The sequence below is a fragment of the Oncorhynchus mykiss genome, chromosome 17 (assembly GCF_013265735.2).
Source record: "Oncorhynchus mykiss isolate Arlee chromosome 17, USDA_OmykA_1.1, whole genome shotgun sequence".
NCBI lineage: Eukaryota > Metazoa > Chordata > Actinopteri > Salmoniformes > Salmonidae > Oncorhynchus > Oncorhynchus mykiss.
The window spans coordinates 85298849-85323636 of record NC_048581.1 but is presented as its reverse complement, the minus strand read 5'-3'; the positions used below and the strand labels follow the sequence as shown (position 1 = coordinate 85323636).

General features: G+C 44.1%; 1 protein-coding gene and 2 long non-coding RNA genes across 6 annotated transcripts in view; 2 read left to right on the top strand and 1 right to left on the bottom strand.

The window, feature by feature from the left end:
- The window catches only part of shmt2 (serine hydroxymethyltransferase 2 (mitochondrial)), a 42361-nt gene extending 19030 nt beyond the window's left edge, over nt 1-23331 (top strand). The window contains exons 2-13 of one of the 3 annotated variants that reach the window (XM_036950835.1): nt 8428-8625; nt 12970-13049; nt 14906-15106; nt 15537-15618; nt 17180-17302; nt 19485-19553; nt 19737-19807; nt 20231-20393; nt 20527-20626; nt 20740-20895; nt 22124-22231; nt 22631-23331. In XM_036950835.1, the coding sequence (XP_036806730.1) occupies nt 8428-8625; nt 12970-13049; nt 14906-15106; nt 15537-15618; nt 17180-17302; nt 19485-19553; nt 19737-19807; nt 20231-20393; nt 20527-20626; nt 20740-20895; nt 22124-22231; nt 22631-22758 (1479 nt within the window). In that variant the 3' untranslated portion in view covers nt 22759-23331. Of the gene's footprint in view, nt 1-8427; nt 8626-8677; nt 8721-12969; nt 13050-14905; nt 15107-15536; nt 15619-17179; nt 17303-19484; nt 19625-19736; nt 19808-20230; nt 20394-20526; nt 20627-20739; nt 20896-22123; nt 22232-22630 lie in introns of those variants that run through there. The other 2 variants (XM_036950834.1, XM_036950836.1) reach the window with 2 other exon arrangements.
- On the bottom strand, nt 2673-4234 carry LOC118940504. Of its 2 annotated transcripts, none has more exons than XR_005037093.1 (2): nt 4093-4234; nt 2673-4004 (listed from the first exon to the last, which is right to left on the bottom strand). It is a non-coding gene; the product is annotated as an uncharacterized LOC118940504 (long non-coding RNA). The 2 variants fall into 2 exon arrangements; XR_005037094.1 differs by having other exon boundaries at nt 2673-3958; nt 4093-4233.
- LOC110487407 lies at nt 4784-7292 on the top strand. The gene is made up of 3 exons (XR_005037097.1): nt 4784-4881; nt 5076-5118; nt 6149-7292. It is a non-coding gene; the product is annotated as an uncharacterized LOC110487407 (long non-coding RNA).
- Nucleotides 23332-24788: the final 1457 nt, after the last annotated feature.

Genomic DNA, 24788 nt, shown 5'->3' with positions numbered 1-24788 from the left:
ATCTACCAAGACCTGGCCGTCCCTCTAAACTTTCAGCTCATACAAGGAGAAGACTGATCAGAGATGCAGCCAAGAGGCCCATGATCACTCGGGATGAACTGCAGAGATCTACAGCTGAGGTGGGAGACTCTGTCCATAGGACAACAATCAGTCGTATATTGCACAAATCGGGCCTTTATGGAAGAGTGGCAAGAAGAAAGCCATTTCTTAAAGATATCCATAAAAAGTGTCATTTAAAGTTTGCCACAAGCCACCTGGGAGACACACCAAACATGTGGAAGAAGGTGCTCTGGTCAGATGAAACCAAAAGTGAACTTTTTGGCAACAATGCAAAAGGTTATGTTTGGCGTAAAAGCAACACAGCTGAACACACCATCCACACTGTCAAACATGGTGGTGGCAGCATCATGGTTTGGGCCTGCTTTTCTTCAGCAGGGACAGGGAAGATGGTTAAAATTGATGGGAAGATGGATGGAGCCAAATACAGGACCATTCTGGAAGAAAACCTGATGGAGTCTGCAAAAGACCTGAGACTGGGACGGAGATTTGTCTTCCAACAAGACAATGATCCAAAACATAAAGCAAAATCTACAATGGAATGGTTCAAAAATAAACATTCTCAGTCTCAGGTCTTTTGCAGACTCCATCAGGTTTTCTTCCAGAATGGTCCTGTATTTGGCTCCATCCATCTTCCCATCAATTTTAACCATCTTCCCTGTCCCTGCTGAAGAAAAGCAGGCCCAAACCATGATGCTGCCACCACCATGTTTGACAGTGTGGATGGTGTGTTCAGCTGTGTTGCTTTTACGCCAAACATAACCTTTTGCATTGTTGCCAAAAAGTTCACTTTTGGTTTCATCTGACCAGAGCACCTTCTTCCACATGTTTGGTGTGTCTCCCAGGTGGCTTGTGGCAAACTTTAAATGACACTTTTTATGGATATCTTTAAGAAATGGCTTTCTTCTTGCCACTCTTCCATAAAGGCCCGATTTGTGCAATATACGACTGATTGTTGTCCTATGGACAGAGTCTCCCACCTCAGCTGTAGATCTCTGCAGTTCATCCCGAGTGATCATGGGCCTCTTGGCTGCATCTCTGATCAGTCTTCTCCTTGTATGAGCTGAAAGTTTAGAGGGACGGCCAGGTCTTGGTAGATTTGCATTGGTCTGATACTCCTTCCATTTCAATATTATCGCTTGCACAGTGCTCCTTGGGATGTTTAAAGCTTGGGAAATTTTTTTGTATCCAAATCCGGCTTTAAACTTCTTCACAACAGTATCTCGGACCTGCCTGGTGTGTTCCTTGTTCGTCATGATGCTCTCTGAGCTTTTAACGGACCTCTGAGACTATCACAGTGCAGGTGCATTTATACAGAGACTTGATTACCCACATGTGGATTGTATTTATCCTCATTAGTCATTTAGGTCAACATTGGATCATTCAGAGATCCTCACTGAACTTCTGGAGAGAGTTTGCTGCACTGAAAGTAAAGGGGCTGAATAATTTTGCACGCCCTATTTTTCAGTTTTTGATTTGTTAAAAAAGTTTGAAATATCCAATAAATGTCGTTCCACTTCATGATTGTGTCCCACCTGTTGTTGATTCTTCACAAAAAAAAAAAAAAAATACAGTTTTATATCTTTATGTTTGAAGCCTGAAATGTGGCAAAAGGTCGCAAAGTTCAAGGGGCCGAATACTTTCGCAAGGCACTGTACCTAGTATGTTGTACTAGTATATACGTTAAGCTGCCTTAAAAACATATTTATGAGTTAGTTAATTCAGAAGCTGAATATAAAAAGCGTGGCTTCTTACTTAGAAATGGGTCAGGCCTCTTACTCAATAGCACAAAGCCTATCATTCAATCTATGTTCTTACTGGTTCTAGAGTATGTTGAAAGCATCTAAATGAATGCAGCGACCACTTCATTAAAAACTATAGATGCCTTTGACCGTAGAGGTAAATCAGCTCTTTGCGCCCCCCTTACATGGGTAATAATCTCCAAGCTGTTCTAAACGTTGATGTTTTTGGTGTCTTTATGTTCAGCTCTAGACTGGTGAATGAGGCCTGTTACAACTTTCTTACAAAACCTTTAAAGGGTGTTTGTGAAACCATTCAGTCGTGGATGTATGTCTTGATGTTTTGACCGAAATATGAAATTACCTTTAGGATCTCTTACCCCCCTATTACTTTGTGGTTCTAATCTCCCTCTTTCAAAATCGCCCCAGTGACCAAATCTCTAACATTCCTGATCGTTCCCATATATTTTAACCCTAAACCTCCCACAATAACTATTGTCTGTTGTTAGTCTCCGTGACCTTACTGACAATATCCACGTTTAAAACAGATGGAAATACATTGTTGGCTACAGTTTTCATGTCTTTCATTATGCAGACATTTGTTTTATTAGACTATATTTCTCATTGTGAATACGGTTGTCAGCCCTTGGAGGCATGGTGCTTGTACAAAGAAAAAGTACCAAACTCAACCCTGGGTGGCTGTTAACTAAAATAATGGCATTGCGTGTAGTCGTGTTAAGGTTTTCATTGTTTTCTTGTCAGAGTTTTATGGTTTTTGCATATGACTGTGCATTATATGCTGTCGTAATAGGGTTGTGGATCAGATCATGCTGTCACGAGCTTCATGGGTAATAAGAAGCGGACCAAAGCGCTGCGTGGTGTGAATGCATCGTTTTAATGGATGACGAAAACACAAAGTAAACTGAACAAGCCAATAAATGAACAACGACCGTGACGCTATATACCCAATGTGCTGACACAAGCACCTAACATAGACAATCACCCAACAATGACAACACAGGCTACCTAAATATGGTTCCCAATCAGAGACAACGACTAACACAGGCCTCTGATTGAAAACAATATCCGGCCAAACACTGAAAAAAGACAAACTAGACATACATCATAGAATGCCCACTCATATCACACCCATACCAAACAAAACCTATAAACATACATAGCAAACTATGGTCAGGGCGTGACACAAACCTATTGGGAATTCTTGATCAATCAAAATGTACCTGTTTTCTGTATAGAATGACTTGTATACAGATTATATTACAACTTTTGGGGTTTTGGCTTAGTGGTTGTTTCTTTACTAACTAGGAAAACTCAACAGTTTGTAAGTCTGAGAAACATTATTGAGCTGGTTTGTTTATTGTTGTTGAAACCTTGAAATGTACACACATTGAGAAGTGATATTGCAGCAACAGTTTTAAAGTGGTTAATCGTATCATATATATATATATATATATATCCTTGCATGTTTGAATTAGAGATCCTTTAAAGTGTTTTAGATTATGATAATAATGTTATATTATTTTTATAATAATACATATCTGTAAACCAAATGTGTTTCTGAAAACCCCTTTTTGCATCTTCAATAGTTGTAGATGTTCCAACGTTCGTAGATGATCCTCAGGGGTCATATAACAACCGGGGTTGTTGTAGAGTGGGCATAAGTTCAACACTCCGGAGTCAATGTCCTAGCTTTTGTCTTTTTCATAGCCTGTGAGAGCGAATATATTCCACAGCCTTGGTTTCTAATCATACTTTCTAATCAATAAGCAGGTCAAGTAGACCCTAAGAGGGCAAAAGTTATTGTTTACAAACAGTGTGAATAAAAAAACATTGTTTCATTGTATAAATAGTCTTCATTTTTAAAAACATACATGTAAATGCCTAGAATTAATACCTCTGGTGATTCTGCGCAATGCACTTGGGCCACCGTTGTGCTTTTGTTGTTGGGGTCTGGACTATGTTGTGTGGGGGTGGTGGTTCCCTGGGTTGTTGTCGGGACGTTTAAATTCTCTGTTCTTGGAGTGTTTGGAAAAACGTTTCATACAAAAAGACCGAATACTGTCTGTTTCATCGGTTCCTCCGATATCGTTCAGAGTCCCTAATGCATCCAAGTCACCCTATGTGTCCGATGTCCATCATACCTAAAATAAAATACAAAATAAAAAAAATAAAAAATCGTTGTCCCCCCTGTTTAAAACACAAATAACGCGTGTTTAATATTACAATAATATCCCGATAATATTCAAACAAAACTTAAAATACATTTTTCACTTACTCAGCTCCCGAAATATCCATTAGGAGGGCTTCACATACTCTGTTATCTGTCCTGGGACTGCTGCCTGTTGTCTTACGACGTCGTTCAGAGTGCACACTTTTCTTTTTTTAATATATAAATATTCTTGGGTATGTGATTATTTGGACTTACGCCTAAAAATGTGTGATCGTGAAGGGCTACGTAAAGGACAGGGCGCCGTTTGCTTCTGAGAATCTACGTCTAACAGTCGCTTCCCAATCACTTATGTCCAGTAGCCTTCAGAAATATCCATTAGGAGGGCTTTACAGACTATGCTATCTGTCCTGGCAGTTAAATATTCGGGCCTTTGGGTTTGCGCTAAAGCCGTGCTAAACGTGTTAAAAATAGACGTTCTGTCCCTAACTTGTTAAAGTACGGAATGAGTTTCGAGAGATAGCCTGTATGCAACCAACTAACTGTATGTTTGCTTTAGACCAAAAGGCTGTGAATTCAAAGAGCCGTTCTGTCATGCGTTTTGTTTGGGGGGTCCTGGGGGGCGTTGATTAGATATCCAGGTTTAACCCCGGGCGGTCGGCCGATACCTTGACATGTCATATGCTGGATAGTTCAAACTTTGAATTTCAAACGATTCTCTACAGATGGGACCCCATGTTGAACCCACACAAACAAACCCTTTGTTTTTTGAAACGCACACACACACTCCTGCTGCTCCGTCACACGCACACTCATGCACGCACCCTGATTTTCAATGTCTTTTTCTTCGCGACAGAGTTGGCTGAAGATGTGAAATACCGTTTCACATAGTTACGGGTGAGATACCGTTTTTAAAACTCCTTTTATTGAATTCCAAAATATTTCGTACAACCTTTAAGACATGTTTGAATTAAGTAACAACATTTGAATAATATTTAAACATGCATCACGCGTGTTTTATGTAAAAACATTGGAGGCCTGCACACTCACGCATGCACCCGGATTTTCTGTGTCTTTTTTCTTCGTGACAGACCGGGTTGATGGCTGGAAAGGACATTTTCCCTTCGTTAAAGGGTGAGATACTTTTTTAAAACCATTGATTTAATACCAAAATATATAGTACTAACTTTTTAAAGACATGTTAGAATTAATTAACAAATTGTACTATTATTTAAACATGCATCATTAGTGTTTTTATGTAAAAACATTGGAGGCCTACAGTTGTACATTATTACAAACTTTATAACATACCATTGTAGGAAATACTATAAATTGCTTCTGAGAATCTACGTCTAACAGTCGCTTCCCAATCACCTATGTCCAGTAGCCTTCAGAAATATCTATTAGGTGGGATTCACTTATTCACATCTCTTTTTTAATCTGTCCTGGCAGCTAAATATTCGGGGCTGTGGGTTTGCGCTAAAGCTGTGGTAACATAGTGTTAAAGTATATGCTCCGCGTTCTGTCCCTAACTAGGAGGTGTTTCGAGACATGTTTTGTTTTATAATGGTTACATGTTCAGTACACACCCCTGCATTCTATATTATAAAGTAGGCTGTTGGTCTTTGAGGTCCGTTATGTCAATTTGCCTTTATACATCTCATTGACCTACTGTCAACTCCCTCAGTTGTAAACATCTACAATAATCATTAGACGTACGCGTCAGAGTTATCATACCACGTGTCGGGGTTTGTACAGAGTTGGTTAAATCCACTCTTTTGCTCCCCCCTTACATGGGTAATAATCTCCAAGCTGCTCTAAGCGGCGATGTTTTTGGTGTCTCTAGGTTCATCTCTAGACTGGTGAATGAGGCCTGTTACAGCTTTCTGACAAAACCTTTAAATGTAGTTTGTGAAACCATTCAGTCGTGGATGTATGTAAAACATATTTAACACGTATTGCAGGTTACCGAAGCCTCCTGTTGTACTATGAATCCCCACTCACCCCTGTTAGCTCTTGATGTGTTGGCCGAAATATGAAATTACCTCTTCCCCTATCGTTAAATCGTGAGATACATTTTTAAAACCAGTGATTTAATTCATAATATTTAGTACATACATTTTAACACATGTTATAATTCCAAAATGTTTACTATTTCTTACAGATAGATGGTCCGGTTAGCCACGACCATTATCCATTTCAAATTCATCAACTCAAAGACGCTTGTCCGCTCCATCAAAACTCCGTAAGTTTTCCCTCCATGTGTAGATCAACCGTTCCTGCCTGTAAATCCTGGGTATGCCCACATCATTAATGAATAAGATGTGTAGAAAACTGTTTAGCCATAGTTAAAGGCCTTTCATAAAGAGTCTGTCATGATTGCCTGTGCCACACGTATTGCTTGTTACCTAATACTACTGTTGTACATTTAATATCCACTAGCAGATTTCGTCGCATTTGCACAAATTCGGTCATGTTACTGTGGTCTTTTTAAATGTCAGTAAATATGTGTGTAAAGTGTATATGTTTGTTTCACTGTAGATTTGTTTAAGCCCTCCTAGAAACACCTAATTAAAGGCCTTTCATAAAGAGGCTGTCATGATTGCCTGTGCCACATGTTTAACACGTATTGCTTGTTACCTAATACTACTGTTGTACATTTAATATCCACTAGCAGATTTCGTCGCATTTGCACAAATTCGGTCATGTTACTGTGGTATTTTTAAAAGTCAATAAATATGTGTGTAAAGTGTACATGTTTGTTTCACTGTAGATTTGTTTAAGCCCTCCTAGAAACACCTCATTTCATCCCACAGCCTTAATTAATAAGCTGTGCAGAAGCTGTTTAGCCATAAGTAAAGGCCTTTCATAAAGTGGCTGTCATGATAAACCTGAAATTACCTTTAGGATCTTTTCTTTGGGGTTCTAATCTCCCCAGGTGTACATGCACTGAAAATCCTTAGGCTGGAGCCATCTTGAAGCTCTGTGCCTGTACATATAAAGATAACTAAATAGGAAACTAGGCTGAGAAACATTATTTAGATGGCTGTTTAATTGTTGTTTAAAGCCTGAAATGGACACAATGCCAAGGGACCTTGTTTCTAACACACACACACACATACAGACACACATTCCTGCTCCATAGATAACAAACATAAGGGCAATAAAACTGGGGGGTCATACCAGGTCCAAAAGTTCAAACACAACAACCACAGTTCAACCAGGCCCCTAGACATCCATCAACTGGACTACTTCAAAGGATGACATAGAGATCTGAAATAACACAAAATAACACGTGACCACGGGAACAGGGGGACGGGGAGGGGGCACATATTCGGACACGCAAAGGTCAAAATGACGTAAGGTCATCAATCAATCATTTTGACGCGTGCCGTCTACTTTATTCTCTCTCATGTTAAACATTGCACACAGTGAGTCCATGCAAGTTAAGTGATTTGTTAAGCAAATGTTTACTCCAGAACTTATTTAGGTTTGCCATAACAAAGGGGTTGAATACATATTGACCTAAGATATTTCAGCTTTTCATTTTTAATTAATTAGTTAAAATTAAACAATTCCACTTTCACATTATGGTGTATTGTGTGTCGGCCAGGTACAACATTTGGGGAAAAAATAGAATTTTTATTTAACCCAGGCAAGTCAGTTAAGAACAAATTCTTATTTTCAATGACGGCCTAGGAACTGCCTGTTCAGGGGCAGAACGACAGATTTTTACCTTGTCAGCTCGGGGGTTTGAACTTGCAACCTTCCAGTTACTAGTCCAACGCTCTAACCACTAGGCTACCCTGCCACCCCTGGTGGTGTGAAAAGTGGCGTGAATAATTTCTGAAGGCATGAAAGTTACCTGGTTGGTGCATTATGCTTTGTGACAACGTTGGCTATCCCTAGTTTATCACTTACTGCATCTGCATGCTTGTTGCGTTATTTTTCTTGGTGCGTTCGTTCTAAGTAGTATAATATACAATAGTATAATAATCTTAGTAGTATAATCGGATCTGTTCAAAACCGTGGCAGGAGTGGTCATTTTTGTTTTTTTTGATATGCAAAAGAGAAATGGGTGTATTCATGTGGTTGTTGAAATGCACAGATTGCTTTATGTTTAATAATATAATATATTTCCTCTCAACAAAGAAACACGACCGGTAGTTTGAAAACTTGGCAGCATATTTTTCTGCCGTGCTGCTTTGTTGACATCTCCAACCACCCCTCACCAGGTATTCAGACAATAAGCGGCCGCTAATGCTACCGTTGTCTTAACCAATGGGATTTGTAGATCAGACGTGTGTTCTTGTGAAATTGCATGCTAACACCACCTCTGTTTCTAATCTTTTTTTTTTTTTTGTGAACACTACCCAGTTATTTTTTTTTAATCATGGATCCATAAATGACCTGTTCCTCTCTGTCTGTGTTTTTCCCTACCAGCCATTGTGCCTGCGTGCCCCGGTGGCCCTGAGCAGCGTTGGGGCGAGGAGGAGCCAGCATGCGGCTACCCGTAGTGTGGAACAGGAGGCCCCGTGGACTGGGCAGGACAGTCTGGCCCAGGACGACCCGGAGATGTGGGACTTGCTGCGGAAAGAGAAGGACCGGCAGTGTCGAGGACTGGAGCTCATTGCCTCTGAGGTGTGTGTTTGGCTGGCTAGCTATCTGTCTTTCTGGTTGGCTGTCAGAAAGAGGAGGACCGGCAGTGTCGGGGACTGGAGCTCATTGCCTCTGAGGTGTGTGTTTGGCTGGCTAGCTATCTGTCTTTCTGGTTGGCTGTCAGAAAGAGGAGGCCTGTAAGCTCATGGTAAGCTGTATGTTAGTCAGTCTATCTAGTATGGTCAGTTGAGAAAGAAGCAGTTTGACAGGCCCAGAGTCACACTAAGGATGTGCATCTCTCCTTTCATGAAAAATTCGATACACATCTAGATATATGAGATACGATACAACAATACTTTTTCGGTTCAATGTTTTTGCATGAACACATTCATTGTTTACAAATATCTGCTGCTGATGGAGATCAGGATCTGGGCCTCTGAGCTGGATCTGCCTGAGGTTCCTCCTCTGAGCTGGATCTGCCTGAGGTTCCTCCTCTGAGCTGGATCTGCCTGAGGTTCCTCCTCTGAGCTGGATCTGCCTGAGGTTCCTCCTCTGAGCTGGATCTGCCTGAGGTTCCTCCTCTGAGCTGGATCTGCCTGAGGTTCCTCCTCTGAGCTGGATCTGCCTGAGGTTCCTCCTCTGAGCTGGATCTGCCTGAGGTTCCTCCTCTGAGCTGGATCTGCCTGAGGTTCCTCCTCTGAGCTGGATCTGCCTGAGGTTCCTCCTCTGAGCTGAGTGGCCCTCTGTTAGTGTGTAGAGGGGGGGGGTTCAATGTGGGGTGTCAATGGGGTGTGCCTAAGATTAGCACTATCAGATTAGGAGTGGGGGCAATTGATGCTCTTTGTATCTGAAATCACCATAACATGTTTTGAGTTAGTTCTATGTCAGTATGTGTCGTTAGCATTGCATTCAGAAATGAATATAATGCAGCTTTGGATTTGACCCCCCCCCCCCCGTCTCAAAATGCGAATGGTTTAGCCCGTTGTCTCTCGCACTGTGAGCACAGTTGATCTGACAGTCATATGCAGTTACATGCATAAAAGTTCGACAGGCTACTGAACTGAAAGAAGCAAGGCACCCTTTCAGTCAACAGATAAGGGTTATTTTCAGAATAAAACCATATGCATTTCTGACCAACGCCTGCTTCATTTGGAATGGTTTGGACTTAAATTCTCTCTCTGTAGTTTCCTCTATCCTCCCTCCCAGCTCAGTGGAATATATCAACCCACTCTAGTGTGAGGAAAATCTGACATCTTCGGGGCCTCCCGAGTGGGGTAACGTTCTAGAGGCGTCACTACAAACCCGGGTTGGATCCCGGGATGTATCACAACCGACCGTGTTCGGGAGTCCCATAGGGTGGTACACAATTGGCTCAGTATCGTTCGGGTTAGGGGAGGGTTTGGCCGGGGGGCTTTACTTGGCTCATCGCACTCTTGCGACTCCTTGTGGAGGGCCGGGCGCCTGCAGGCTGACCTCGGTCATCAGTTGAACGGTGTTTCCTCCGACATGTTGGTGTGGCTGGCTTCCGGGTTAAGCGGGAGGGTGTAAAGAAGTGCTGTTTGGCGGGCCAGGTTTCGGAGGACGCATGACTCGACCTTCTGAGCCTGTTGGGGAGTTGCAGCGACAAAACAAGATCAAATTTGGGGAGAAAAGAGGTGTAAAATACCACCCCCCTTTTCTCCTCGCAAAGCACACTCACACCTTCCTCTCTGCAGGCAGACTACAGCCAAGGCCTCCTGCTTGATGTTCTACTAGCCCGGCCTGGCTATTTTTAAGAGGAAAACACACAGGCAGCGATTGCATTTCCAAGTCTAATGTGAGGAGTGGGGTGCTTTCTCAGTGTGGCACACACAGCAGAAATGTGTGTGTGTACGCTGTTACCTGAGCTGTTATCTCACATCTCCTTCTCCAGTGGAGGTGAAGTCTGAGCGGCATTAGCATTACAACCCCGTAGGGAGGCCAGCGCGACGCGGCCTGAAACCTGACAGGCACTGTGATAATCTGAGCTGAAGAGTCAAGATGCCACACTGAGGTGTCTATCCCCTGTCACCTTCCTCTCCCTGACACTGTCAGGAGTGGTTACAGACAGTCCCCTCTCCATCGGTGGGCCTTTCACTACTTATGGCCGTTATAGCAGGGATCCTAACCTGTCCTTAGAAACACTGTAACATCCTGGCCCTCTGCCTTAGAAACACGGTAACATTCTGGCCCCTCTGCCTTAGAAACACGGTAACATCCTGGCCCTCTGCCTTAGAAACACGGTAACATCTTGGCCCCTCTGCCTTATAAACACGGTAACATCCTGGCCCTCTGCCTTAGAAACACGGTAACATCCTGGCCCCTCTGCCACCTAAACTATCGATAGAGACCAACGGCTCTGAGTGGACTGATCCCTTGTGGAGGCTGTGGGGATGAGGCAGTCCATCAGACATGCTACTGAAATGTAACATGGTTATATAATGTAAGAATAATGTGCAGCACTAATAGTGGTCGCTGTCTGCAGTTCTGAGTTGTTGAATTGCCACCTTTTCTTAGACCGTGTTGATATGTGCATAATAGTGACGTTAACCAGCGTATTGGTGTTGAACCATGTGGCAGAGGCAGCAGCAGAGTGAGGAGACGAGAAAACAGCCCTTACTTTAATTGTCTAAGAAAAGTGAGGAGGGCGCAAACCCCAACTTAATTAGATCTATAATCAATAGTCTAACTGTTAAATGTGCCTGGCTTTATAAATAATCCATATCTACAGAAATAAGACCGATCTTGATTCTGTTGCCCGTTTTTGAGTGTTTGTTTTTAATAACTTACTGATTCCGTGTGCACCAAACCTCACGCAGCCACATGTCAAATAAACAATTTCACATTCGCCTGGTTTTAATATTTGCTATGCTGTAATAAAGGTTTTTTACACTTTTTCCATTAGAGCAACCTCTCTGCTATTCTTTATCATTTATTTACGGTTTACACTGTTCCAAATTGTCAGAAATTTATATTTATAATAATCCTCTTGATATACTTTTATTATTATTATGATCGTAATAAGTAATGTCATTATCATCAGTAGGCTTAATATAGCAGCCTTGTATAAGCACCATCAAGCTGTAGGCCTCAGAGCACATCCTGTTTAGTCTTAATACCGTAGGCCTATAAAAATAGGTTACTGTATCCCATCATTCATTCGGTCATGTCGTCACACGGCGTACGAGTCATTCATGATTTGAAATGCAATCAAGGATTTTAGTTTTTAAATAAAATAACAAGGCGACCCTTGAATAATTTAGTGTAAACAATAAATACACCGTTCAATTTCGGAAATTGTTTTCACAAATGAATGCAACTGTTTTTAGTCTTTATTGTAAAAAAAAAAAAAAAAATGTATTTATGTACTTTTATTACAGAAGACTCTCGTACATTTTTATAATTGATTTAGTGTTTACATTGTTCCAAACGGTCAGAAATTATATTGTAATCTAACAGCACCTGTTTGGCAGACATAATATGCACACAATGCCTTGCTCCTCACCTTCTTTTTCTTGATCTCCAGTATTTTCCACAACTCGTCACATTTATTCCACACATCTGACTTCCCCTTTACCTCCTGAGCAAACAGTAAACATTAACTCCGTTTCAAGTTTATTTGTCACTTCCTCTGCATCCATTTTGTCACATGTTACAGCGTTCAGAGTTCACAACCAATTTATTGGTCTGGTTATGATATGCTATAGGTCTGGCCCTATTGGTCGTCTGAATGCGATGCATACACGTGTCATGTAAAGACATAAGGGTTTAGGAAATGTTTCTCCTAAAACAAATTTGGGATTTCGGTAACAGAACTTTTAAGCCAGAAATGGCTGTAACTATGTTGCTGGTCACTTGCTGTCATTTTGTTTTTAACAGTCTGAGCCCGGCACGGCACAATCTAAATTCCGGTCGTGTCTTTAATTATTTAATCAAACAGGGTGTCTTAAAGCATCAGACAAGCTGAGTGCATATAGTTGATTTGATTAAAACACACAGGATGTGTCCATATATGTAAAATACACGTTTTTAAACATTCTGCCCAATCGATTGGTTTAAAGAACAGAACTCTCGGTCGACCAAGATATTATTATTTTTTTTGTCGAGGACAGCCCTTAATGATTCAGCGATAGGGCAACACTACCACCGCTTATAGCAGTGATGGCGCCTTCTCTTTTTCCTTGTAGAGGAGAATAGAAGAGAAGAGGCAGTGTATGAAGTCTGCTTGAAGAGTGTGATTGCTGTTGTCTCTCGGGGTGGGATTCTACTAATCACTTAACAGTTTATAATTTGCCTTGGCCTTTTCCATCTGTCTCTTGCATTGATCTGATCCTGATATCCAGCTTCTGGTTTGCCTCTCCTCTCCAGAACTTCTGCAGTCGGGCTGCGCTGGAGGCCCAAGGATCCTGCCTCAATAACAAGTACTCAGAGGGCTACCCAGGCAGGAGGTAAGGCTACTACGTAACAATGACCATACTAGGTTAGCACACCACTGAGAATGCATGCCCAATACATTGACCATACTAGGTTAGCACACCACTGAGAATGCATGCCCAATGCATTGACCATACTAGGTTAGCACACCACTGAGAATGCATGCCCAATGCATTGCTAGTGTGGCTACTGGAACACTAAGACTTTCTCTGCTTTGTATTGCTGTTCCTTTGGCTCCCCACTGTTTCTACTTTACTTATTGAAATGTCTGCAATGATCAGATTGAAAAGGACTGTATCCTGTCCATCTGTTGCCCTGTTCCCATTTCCCCTCCAACATACTGTACCTAGGCACCTTCTCCTTTTCACCCAATTCCCCAGAACTGTTTTAATCAGAATTAGGATTATAATTCCTGCATTGGCAATTAGGCAACGCAACGGGAAGTGGGTGAGTTTTTCTAATCAGACAAGTACCGGTAGTTCCTCCTGGTTTCAGTCTGTTTTCTTCTGTTGTGTGATCCAATGAACGTGGCCCTGTTCTCGCTAGGTATTATGGTGGTTTAGTAGATGGTGTTAACCCTCTCCTCTCCTCTAGGTACTATGGTGGTTTAGTAGATGGTGTTAACCCTCTCCTCTAGGTATTATGGTGGTTTAGTAGATGGTGTTAACCCTCTCCTCTCCTCTAGGTACTATGGTGGTTTAGTAGATGGTGTTAACCCTCTCCTCTCCTCTAGGTACTATGGTGGTTTAGTAGATGGTGTTAACCCTCTCCTCTCCTCTAGGTATTATGGTGGTTTAGTAGATGGTGTTAACCCTCTCCTCTCCTCTAGGTACTATGGTGGTTTAGTAGATGGTGTTAACCCTCTCCTCTAGGTACTATGGTGGTTTAGTAGATGGTGTTAACCCTCTCCTCTCCTCTAGGTACTATGGTGGTTTAGTAGATGGTGTTAACCCTCTCCTCTCCTCTCCTCTCCTCTAGGTACTATGGTGGTTTAGTAGATGGTGTTAACCCTCTCCTCTCCTCTAGGTACTATGGTGGTTTAGTAGATGGTGTTAACCCTCTCCTCTCCTCTAGGTACTATGGTGGTTTAGTAGATGGTGTTAACCCTCTCCTCTCCTCTAGGTATTATGGTGGTTTAGTAGATGGTGTTAACCCTCTCCTCTCCTCTAGGTATTATGGTGGTTTAGTAGATGGTGTTAACCCTCTCCTCTCCTCTAGGGACTATGGTGGTTTAGTAGATGGTGTTAACCCTCTCCTCTCCTCTAGGTATTATGGTGGTTTAGTAGATGGTGTTAACCCTCTCCTCTCCTCTAGGTATTATGGTGGTTTAGTAGATGGTGTTAACCCTCTCCTCTCCTCTAGGTACTATGGTGGTTTAGTAGATGGTGTTAACCCTCTCCTCTCCTCTAGGTACTATGGTGGTTTAGTAGATGGTGTTAACCCTCTCCTCTCCTCTAGGTATTATGGTGGTTTAGTAGATGGTGTTAACCCTCTCCTCTCCTCTAGGTACTATGGTGGTTTAGTAGATGGTGTTAACCCTCTCCTCTCCTCTAGGTACTATGGTGGTTTAGTAGATGGTGTTAACCCTCTCCTCTCCTCTAGGTACTATGGTGGTTTAGTAGATGGTGTTAACCCTCTCCTCTAGGTATTATGGTGGTTTAGTAGATGGTGTTAACCCTCTCCTCTCCTCTAGGTACTATGGTGGTAACCCTCTCCTCTCCTCTAGGTACTATGGTGGTTTAGTAGATGGTGTTAACCCTCTCCTCTCCTCTAGGTACTATGGTGGTTTAGTAGATGGTGTTAACCCTCTCCTCTCCTCTTGGTACTATGGTGGTTTAGTAGATGGTGTTAACCCTCTCCTCTCCTCTAGGTACTACGGTGGAGCTGAGGTGGTAGACCAGATAGAGTTGTTGTGCCAGAAGAGAGCCCTGGAGGCCTTTGACCTGGACCCTGCCCTGTGGGGGGTGAACGTCCAGCCCTACTCTGGCTCTCCCGCCAACTTCGCTGCCTACACCGCCGTCCTCAACCCTCACGACCGCATCATGGGCCTGGACCTGCCTGACGGTGGACAGTATGTAGCCGTCTGCCTCAGTCTGTCTATTCAGTTCTCTGTCTCTCTCTGCTACTGCCTCCTCTCTACCTCTGCCTCTCGTGGTCGGCCTCTATCTCTGCCTCAGTCTCTGTCTACTCAGTTCTCTGCCTCTCTCTGCCACTGCCTCCTCTCTACCTCTGCCTCTCGTGGTCGGCCTTTATCTTGATTTCTTTCCCTCACCATTCACGGACTACCAGCTCTCTACTTTCCTCGTTCACTCTACCTTTTCTTTACTGTCATAGTGGGCACCATAATATTAAATATATTATGTTTATTGTAAGTAACTTACAATAATGGTGCTATACAGTAATCATACCAAGCAGGCTGTCTAAATCACTGTAGATAAGAGTCTGCTAAATGTCCTAAATGTATATTGAATAACACAAATGTTGTTGTTGTCCTTCTGCAGTCTGACCCATGGTTACATGTCTGACACCAAGAGGATATCTGCTACCTCCATCTATTTTGAGTCCATGCCCTACAAGCTCAATGTAAGCAGAGCCACACTCCACTCTTTCCCGGTCCCTCGCTCCTCGTCTCCTTCTCAAAACCTGTTGGAGGAGAAGGTCTGAGGGGAGGGACTTTAGATTTTTCTCCTCCAATACGGTTTGAGAAGAAGGAGTTGAGGAAAGACCGGTTCGGAGCTTTAATGTAACAGTTGAACCTGGTCCAGTGTCCCTCTGATCGAGACAACTTGCCACTCTCACTTGTCTCCTAGTGGAGAACACTCTCCTCATCTGTAGTGGCAGTAGCTAATACTACTATAAATGCTACTCGTCACTAATGCAATGGGAATTGAATGAAATGGATTAGAATACAATAGACAAGTTACAATAAATCATCTTATCTATCCTACTATATATGGTTAGTGGTCTCTGTTACTGGTCGATATTGGCCAGCGACGTCATTGGTTCTAGTATCTCCTTGAGTCCTTATTGGTTTATCAATTTCTGTCATTTTCCTGATCTCTGTTTGCCTGTGTAGGGTTCAGGTGATCAGTATAGTCCTGTAGTAGTCGTGTGTGTGTGTGTGTGTTTTCCATTATTGAATTGTAAATTTAGTTCCTAAATTGACTGCCTGTGTGTGTGTGTGTTTCTCTATCCGTGTGTGTTGTGGTCATGTGATCAATGATATGGTGTGTAGGCTTGGACGGTATCCCGATTGTCATGGCTTCATATCAACCTTGTGCTATACAGGGTTATTCAGTAATACCGGCACTGAACACACGGAGCGCTGTTTTCAAACATCACTGATACTCTGTAATCTGAACATTAGCAATGCTGACAAGTACATGTAAAATACCATACAGAATGCTAACTGAATGCTAACGAGCGCATTGCGAACATTCTGTACGGTTTCTGACCTGAACTATACGAGTAACTAAAAAAATGCTACCGTTTGTTGCACGCACAAAACAAATATTAGCCAGCAAGGCTGTTGATCCAGGAGGGGAATCTCTGCTGTTACCAAACTAAGCTTGATTTTTGGAAGAAGCTAACCACGTAGCAAGATGGCTAACTAGCTACTAAATTAGCGAACCAAATGCTCAACTGCAGAGCCTATAGCACCTTTTTACACATGTTAACTTGTTAGTTATAAGATATCTAGCTGACCGACACTTCGTTGTAAAGCTTTGGGGTTGAGGGATAGAAAGAAAAAAAACAATTGAATGGACATATGGAGAAATTTAACAAATAGAGAAATGTAACATATGGAGAAACATATCCTGTATAGGACTTCCTGTGTTATTCATATCTCTCACTGTTGTTGACGTGACGCATCAGTCTCCTCTTAACAGGTGTATGTCTTTCTCTCTCCCTCTCCTCTCTCATTCTCTCTCCCTCTCCTCTCGCTTTCTCGCTTTCTCTCTTTCTCTCTCCCTCTCCTCTCGCTTTCTCTCTTTCTCCCTCTCTCGCTCTTTCTCTTGCTCGCTCACTCCCTCTCTTCTCGCTTTCTCTCTATCCCTCTCGCTCGCTCGCTCCCTATCTCTCTCTCTCTATCCCTCTCTCTCTCTCGCTCCCTATCTCGTACATTCTCTCTCCCTTTCTCCAGCCTGCCACAGGGCTCATTGACTATGACCAGCTGGAGATGACTGCCCGTCTCTTCCGGCCCAAGTTGATCATTGCAGGCACCAGCGCCTACGCTCGCCTCATTGACTACGCTCGCATCAAGAAGGTACAGACTCTTTCTCCCTCTGTCTGTGACTACCTACCTCTCTCTCCCTCTGTCTGTGACTACCTACCTCTCTCTCCCTCTGTCTGTGACTACCTACCTCTCTCTCTCTCTCTCTGTGACTACCTACCTCTCTCTCCCTCTGTCTGTGACTACCTACCTCTCTCTCCCTCTGTCTGTGACTACCTACCTCTCTCTCTCTCTCTCTGTGACTACCTACCTCTCTCTCCCTCTGTCTGTGACTACCTACCTCTCTCTCTCTCTGTCTGTGACGAACTACCTACCTCTCTCTCTCTCTCTCTGTGACTACCTACCTCTCTCTCTCTGTCTGTGACAAACTACCTACCTCTCTCTCTCTGTCTGTGACAAACTACCTACCTCTCTCTCTCTGTCTGTGACAAACTACCTACCTCTCTCTCCCTCTGTCTGTGACTACCTACCTCTCTCTCTCTCTGTCTGTGACTACCTACCTCTCTCTCTCTCTGTCTGTGACGACCTACCTACCTCTCTCTCTGTCTGTGACGACCTACCTACCTCTCTCTGTCTGTGACTACCTACCTCTCTCTCCCTCTGTCTGTGACTACCTACCTCTCTCTCTCTCTGTCTGTGACGACCAACCTACCTCCCTCTCTGTCTGTGACGACCTACCTACCTCTCTCTGTCTGTGACGACCTACCTACCTCCCTCTCTCTCTGTGACTACCTACCTCTCTCTCTCTCTCTGTGACTACCTACCTACCTCTCTCTCTCTGTCTGTGACGACCTACCTACCTCTCTCTCTCTGTCTGTGACGACCTACCTACCTCCCTCTCTCTGTCTGTGACTACCTACCTCTCTCTCTATGTCTGTGACTACCTACCTCTCTCTCTATGTCTGTGACTACCTACCTCTATCTCTCTCTGCTTCTCTTCCTGCTGCAGTATCTCCACTGTCTGAAGGCACTTCTATTTTTCCTTAAGGCTACAGTACAGTAGCTACATTCTGCTTTTTAAGGATGTTACTCAAATGGCACCCTATCCCCTATATAGTACACTTCTTTTGACCAATCTCTATAGGCCCTGGTCTAAAGTACTGCACTATGTAGGGAATGGGGTGCAATTTGGGACGTAATCTAACTCTCCAAGATGGCTGCCACTGACCTGATTCTATATCTGATATAATCAGGGGGCCTCCCGAGTGGCGCAGCGGTCTAAGGTACTGCAGCTCAGTGCGTCACTACAGACCCTGGTTCGATTCCAGGCATTATCACAACCGGCCGTGAATGGGACTCCCATAGGGCGGCGCACAATTGGCCCAGCGTGGCTAGGGTTTGGCCGGGGTAGGCCAGCATTGTAAATCAGTTCTTAACTGACTTGCTCAGTTAAATAAAGGTTAAATAATGAAATAAAGGAGTATATAATTATTTAATGAGACCTCCTATATAGCTTCTGACTTTGCCAGGGAACCATTTACATGTTCGCTGACTTTTTGGTGCTTTATCAGGAAGAGTTGACAGGAAGAGGCAACGCATCAGTAAAGATAGTGTTCTGTAGCATTTCTTGTTTGGAAAGCCCCTACAGGAGAGTCACTCTTTTGTCATGAAAAATGTGTTAGCCTTATCAAAACTCAGATTCAGCGTTTCCTTGTTTGTGGTGCTGGGAATAAAAAGCCCAAATCCAGAACGGCCCGTAGGGGGCAGGGGCCAGAACGGCCCCTACTAGGGAGCAGGGGCCAGAACTGCCCCTACTAGGGGGCAGGGGCCAGAACGGCCCCTACTAGGGGGCAGGGGCCAGAACGGCCCCTACTAGGGGGCAGGGGCCAGTGTCCGAAACCTGTCTTGCCTCCTACATAATAAAACTACGTACGGTGTACATATACATATACAGAGTACTATGCTCTGTTTTTAGTAAGAAAAATATGCAGTGAGCAACAAATATCAACATACTACTTATCCAGACTGACATGGCATACTATAATGCACAGTCTCACTCGTTCACCACATTTGTTCGTTTTAGTAGAGCCTGACCCCTATTCTGATTATCAACTGTTGTCACACACGCGTGTGAAAAGACAATTATCTTCTTCAATAGTGTGTAGTGAATTATACTAGATGAGAAGCCAAAAATTAGAGACTTCCTGGCATTTTAAGGCATTATCAATTTTCAAAAATGTCACATACTTTAAATCGTTCTGTTTTCCCCATCCAGTTGTGTACGGAGGTGAAAGCCTACCTGCTGGCTGACATGGCCCACATCAGTGGTCTGGTGGCTGCGAAGGCTGTCCCCTCGCCATTCAAGTATGCTGACATGGTCACCTCCACAACACACAAGTCCCTCCGGGGAGCCAGGTATGTAACGTGGCTGTGTAGGCTGTCCCCTCGCCATTCAAGTATGCTGACATGGTCACCTCCACAACACACCAGTCCCTCTAGGAGCCAGGTATGTAACGTGGCTGTGTAGGCTGTCCCCTCGCCATTCAAGTATGCTGACATGGTCACCTCCACAACACACAAGTCCCTCCGGGGAGCCAGGTATGTAACGTAGCTGTGTAGGCTGTCCCCTCGCCATTCAAGTATGCTGACATGGTCACCTCCACAACACACCAGTCCCTCTAGGAGCCAGGTATGTAACGTGGCTGTGTGGAGGAGACCATGTCACCTCCACAACACACCAGTCCCTCCGAGGAGCCAGGTACAGGCTTGTGAGGGTGGGATTAGTGGAGAGGACATTTTGTTAGAAGCTAATCTGAACGTTATTGTACATGTAGTTTACCTAATGGATTAAAGTAGACCAGCAACATGTTTGTGCACAAAAAAGGGTCTACATCCCAATTGTCCACACTTATCCCGAAGTGTGCACTTATTTAGCAACAGTCTGTTTGTCCATGAAGGTGTTGAGTTGCAAATGGGTTAACCTAAACTCCAGACTGACCTGTCTGGCTCTCTCCCCTCCAGGGCTGGTCTGATCTTCTACCGTAAGGGCGTGCGTTCTGTGGACAAGAAGGGGAGGGAGATCCAATATGACCTGGAGGACCGGGTCAACTTCGCTGTGTTCCCCTCTCTTCAGGGGGGACCCCACAACCACGCCATCGCTGGGGTGGCTGTCGCACTCAAACAGGTACCTCGTCTTCTGTCTCTCTCTCTCTCTCTCCATGAATCCATAAGTCCCCACCGTGACTGCTTCCCCATTCTTCACTCCTAAAGTGGGAACTGACTCACACTTTTCCCTCTTGTTTTTGTTTGTTGTCTAGGCCCAGACGCCGATGTTCAGAGAGTACATTGGCCAGGTGATGCGTAACGCCAAGGCCATGGCTGAGGCCCTACTGAGCAAAGGATACACGCTGGTGTCAGGTACTACTTTACTATGTGTTTTCTCTCAGGAGCCATCTCGTCAAAACAGTGGAGAGCACTCACTTAAACAAAGAAATGGTATGCTTCATAAAATGTCTTTGTTTCCTCCTCAGGGGGGACGGAGAACCATCTGGTGCTGGTGGACCTGAGGCCTAAGGGCATCGATGGAGCCAGAGCTGAGAGAGTTTTGGAGCTGGTGTCCATCACAGCCAACAAGAACACCTGTCCCGGGGACAAGAGTGCCCTGGCTCCTGGGGGCCTCCGGCTAGGTGGGTGTCACACTGTCTGGACCACTTGGCCCAGAATATAATACCTGAGTGAGTATGTGATGTATAGGCCGGAACCCTGTGTTACCACGTATGGAACCCTGTGGTTACCACGTATGGAACCCTGTGGTTACCACGTATGGAACCCTGTGGTTACCACGTATGGAACCCTGTTGTTACCACGTATGGAACCCTGTTGTTACCACGTATGGAACCCTGTTGTTACCACGTATGGAACCCTGTTGTTACCACGTATGGAACCCTGTTGTTACCACGTATGGAACCCTGTGGTTACCACGTATGGAACCCTGTGGTTACCACGTATGGAACCCTGTGGTTACCACGTATGGAACCCTGTTGTTACCACGTATGGAACCCTGTTGTTACCACGTATGGAACCCTGTTGTTACCACGTATGGAACCCTGTTGTTACCACGTATGGAACCCTGTTGTTACCACGTATGGAACCCTGTTGTTACCACGTATGGAACCCTGTTGTTACCACAGTATGGAACCCTGTGTTACCACAGTATGGAACCCCTGGGTTACCACAGTATGGAACCCCTGGGTTACCACAGTATGGAACCCCTGGGTTACCACAGTATGGAACCCCTGGGTTACCACAGTATGGAACCCCTGGGTTACCACAGTATGGAACCCCTGGGTTACCACAGTATGGAACCCCTGGGTTACCACAGTATGGAACCCCTGGGTTACCACAGTATGGAACCCCTGGGTTACCACAGTATGGAACCCCTGGGTTACCACAGTATGGAACCCCTGGGTTACCACAGTATGGAACCCCTGGGTTACCACAATTATGGAACCCCTGGGTTACCACAATTATGGAACCCCTGGGTTACCACGGTATGGAACCCCTGGGTTACCACGGTATGGAACCCCTGGGTTACCATTCAGAATACAATGGCTACATTGTATGTATATTCTGTTTTTGTATACATTGTGACCAGAAAAAAATGATTTTAATGTTTTGAGCTATTCATTTAATTTAGTTTATTTATTCATCACTACTCAAATAACCAGATGCTGTTTTGATGTTTGTCAGGAGGTTAAAAAAAAGAGATGCAAGAATCAATCCCTGTGGAACGCCACATTGTATTATAATAATCAAATCTATCCTACATTAACCTTGAATTACCATGCATATAACACCTGAGCGTTCTGTGTCCCTGGTTATCACTGACACTCTCCTCCCATTCCTGACTCCCAGGTGCCCCGGCGCTGACCTCCAGACAGTTCAAGGAGACAGACTTTGTCCAGGTGGTGGAGTTCATGGACGAAGGCTTTAAGATCGCCCTGGACGTCAAGAAGAAGACTGGTGAGTTCCTCTTCATCAGTTCACCTAATCAGTCTCCTCTCTGTCTTGCCTTTTTTTTCTGCGTCCCAAATGCCAAGCTATTACCTTCATTACGCACTACTTTTTGACCGGAGCCTTACTCGCCCTGGTGCCATTTGGGGCGAAGTCCATGTGTTTGTACATTCTGATGGAGGCCGTGATGCCCGAAACTTTGTTTTAAATCTAAAGTCGGGGTATTTTTCTTGTCACAGTTCCTCCATCTCCTGTAGCGATCTGGAAGAAGTGCCAGTTCATTAGCTAACCCAAAGAGATGGAGATGTCTGAGTGACTCAGTCGAGGAAAACGCAAGCCATTGGTGTGAAAATACAGGAAGTGACACAAAAGCTGAAAACATCTGCTCTACTGTCTTCTTCTCTCCAGGGAAACTTGCAGACTTTAAGAACTTCTTGTTGGAGGATCCAGAGACGGTCTCTCGCATGGCAGAGCTGAAGAAACGAGTGGAGGCCTTCGCACGGCCCTTCCCCATGCCCGGCTTCGAGGATCACTAGGCCCTCGGCTTCGAGGATCACTAGGCCCTCCACACACAGAGAGAGAGAGAGAGAGCGCGAGAGAGCAGGGAGAGTCAGTCAAGCATTTCCATTCCAATATCCAACACTAGCGTACTACTTAGAAGGAAGCAGAAATGTATTTGGAGGTGATTTTGAAGTGGTAGGCTATTATGGACTTTGGGAACTTGGTGGTGGTCAGTGATTGGAGTCAGACCAGGCGTAACCTCGCAGACTTATCCAAACAGATGGTTTGATGTCATCTGTTGACCTCTGACCTAACGTGAGGGTAATTCTGTAGCTTCTAACCCCCTTTGTATGTTTACACAAACAAAAACATCCTTATTTTCTAAGTGTTTATTTTCTGCATGTTTTAAGGTTGCAGTGTAGGAGAAAGAGCTCAACGTCAGACCCTGAGAGAAATGTCATCTAAACTTACTGTCACCACAAAGGTACATTTTTATTAGAAGCACAGAGTCTTAAACTATAAATGAACACATTGTCTTAATTGATCGACTTGATGACTAGATGTTCATGATGGAGATTTGATTAATACACGTCTGTCATACAACCCTATACTGTTGTAAGTGTGTGTGTGTGTAACCAACTCCATTCAAACTCCTCTGAAGTAACTCTGGGCCTCAAATCCTATTCGAAATCGTTCCGTTATTTGTTCTGTTTGCTCTAGCTTGGCCTAGAGTGCCAGATTGAATCATCTCAAAAATTAAGTGAACCTATCGTTCCATGATGTCAGGCAAGCTCAATCGAGCTCAGATAAAGGTATATGTAAAATCTATTTTTAACTTGAACCCAAGTCTCATCAGAAGTCAAGGGGTCCCAAGCCAGAGGTCAGTGGGTTGACTGGTGAACTCCATAACAAGACCGTTCCCCTGTTATACCTTAATACAGATATCAAACCAGATCTCAGACCAGACCTTCACTATCCTACAGATATCAAACCAGATCTCAGACCAGGGCTTCACTATCCTACAGATATCAAACCAGATCTCATACCAGACCTTCACTATCCTACAGATATCAGACCAGGCCTTCACTATCCTACAGATATCAGACCAGATCTCAGACCAGACCTTCACTATCCTACAGATATCAGACCAGGCCTTCACTATCCTACAGATATCAGACCAGATCTCAGACCAGACCTTCACTATCCTACAGATATCAGACCAGGCCTTCACTATCCTACAGATATCAAACCAGATCTCAGACCAGACCTTCACTATCCTACAGATATCAAACCAGATCTCAGACCAGGGCTTCACTATCCTACAGATATCAAACCAGATCTCAGACCAGACCTTCACTATCCTACAGATATCAGACCAGGCCTTCACTATCCTACAGATATCAGACCAGATCTCAGACCAGACCTTCACTATCCTACAGATATCAGACCAGGCCTTCACTATCCTACAGATATCAGACCAGATCTCAGACCAGACCTTCACTATCCTACAGATATCAGACCAGATCTCAGACCAGACCTTCACTATCCTACAGATATCAAACCAGGGCTTCACTATCCTACAGATATCAAACCAGATCTCAGACCAGGGCTTCACTATCCTACAGATATCAGACCAGATCTCAGACCAGGCCTTCACTATCCTACAGATATCAGACCAGATCTCAGACCAGACCTTCACTATCCTACAGATATCAGACCAGATCTCAGACCAGACCTTCACTATCCTACAGATATCAGACCAGATCTCAGACCAGACCTTCACTATCCTACAGATATCAAACCAGGGCTTCACTATCCTACAGATATCAAACCAGATCTCAGACCAGGGCTTCACTATCCTACAGATATCAGACCAGATCTCAGACCAGGCCTTCACTATCCTACAGATATCAGACCAGATCTCAGACCAGGCCTTCACTATCCTACAGATATCAAACCAGATCTCAGACCAGGCCTTCACTATCCTACAGATATCAAACCAGATATCAGACCAGACCTTCACTATCCTACAGATATCAAACCAGATATCAGACCAGGCCTTCAC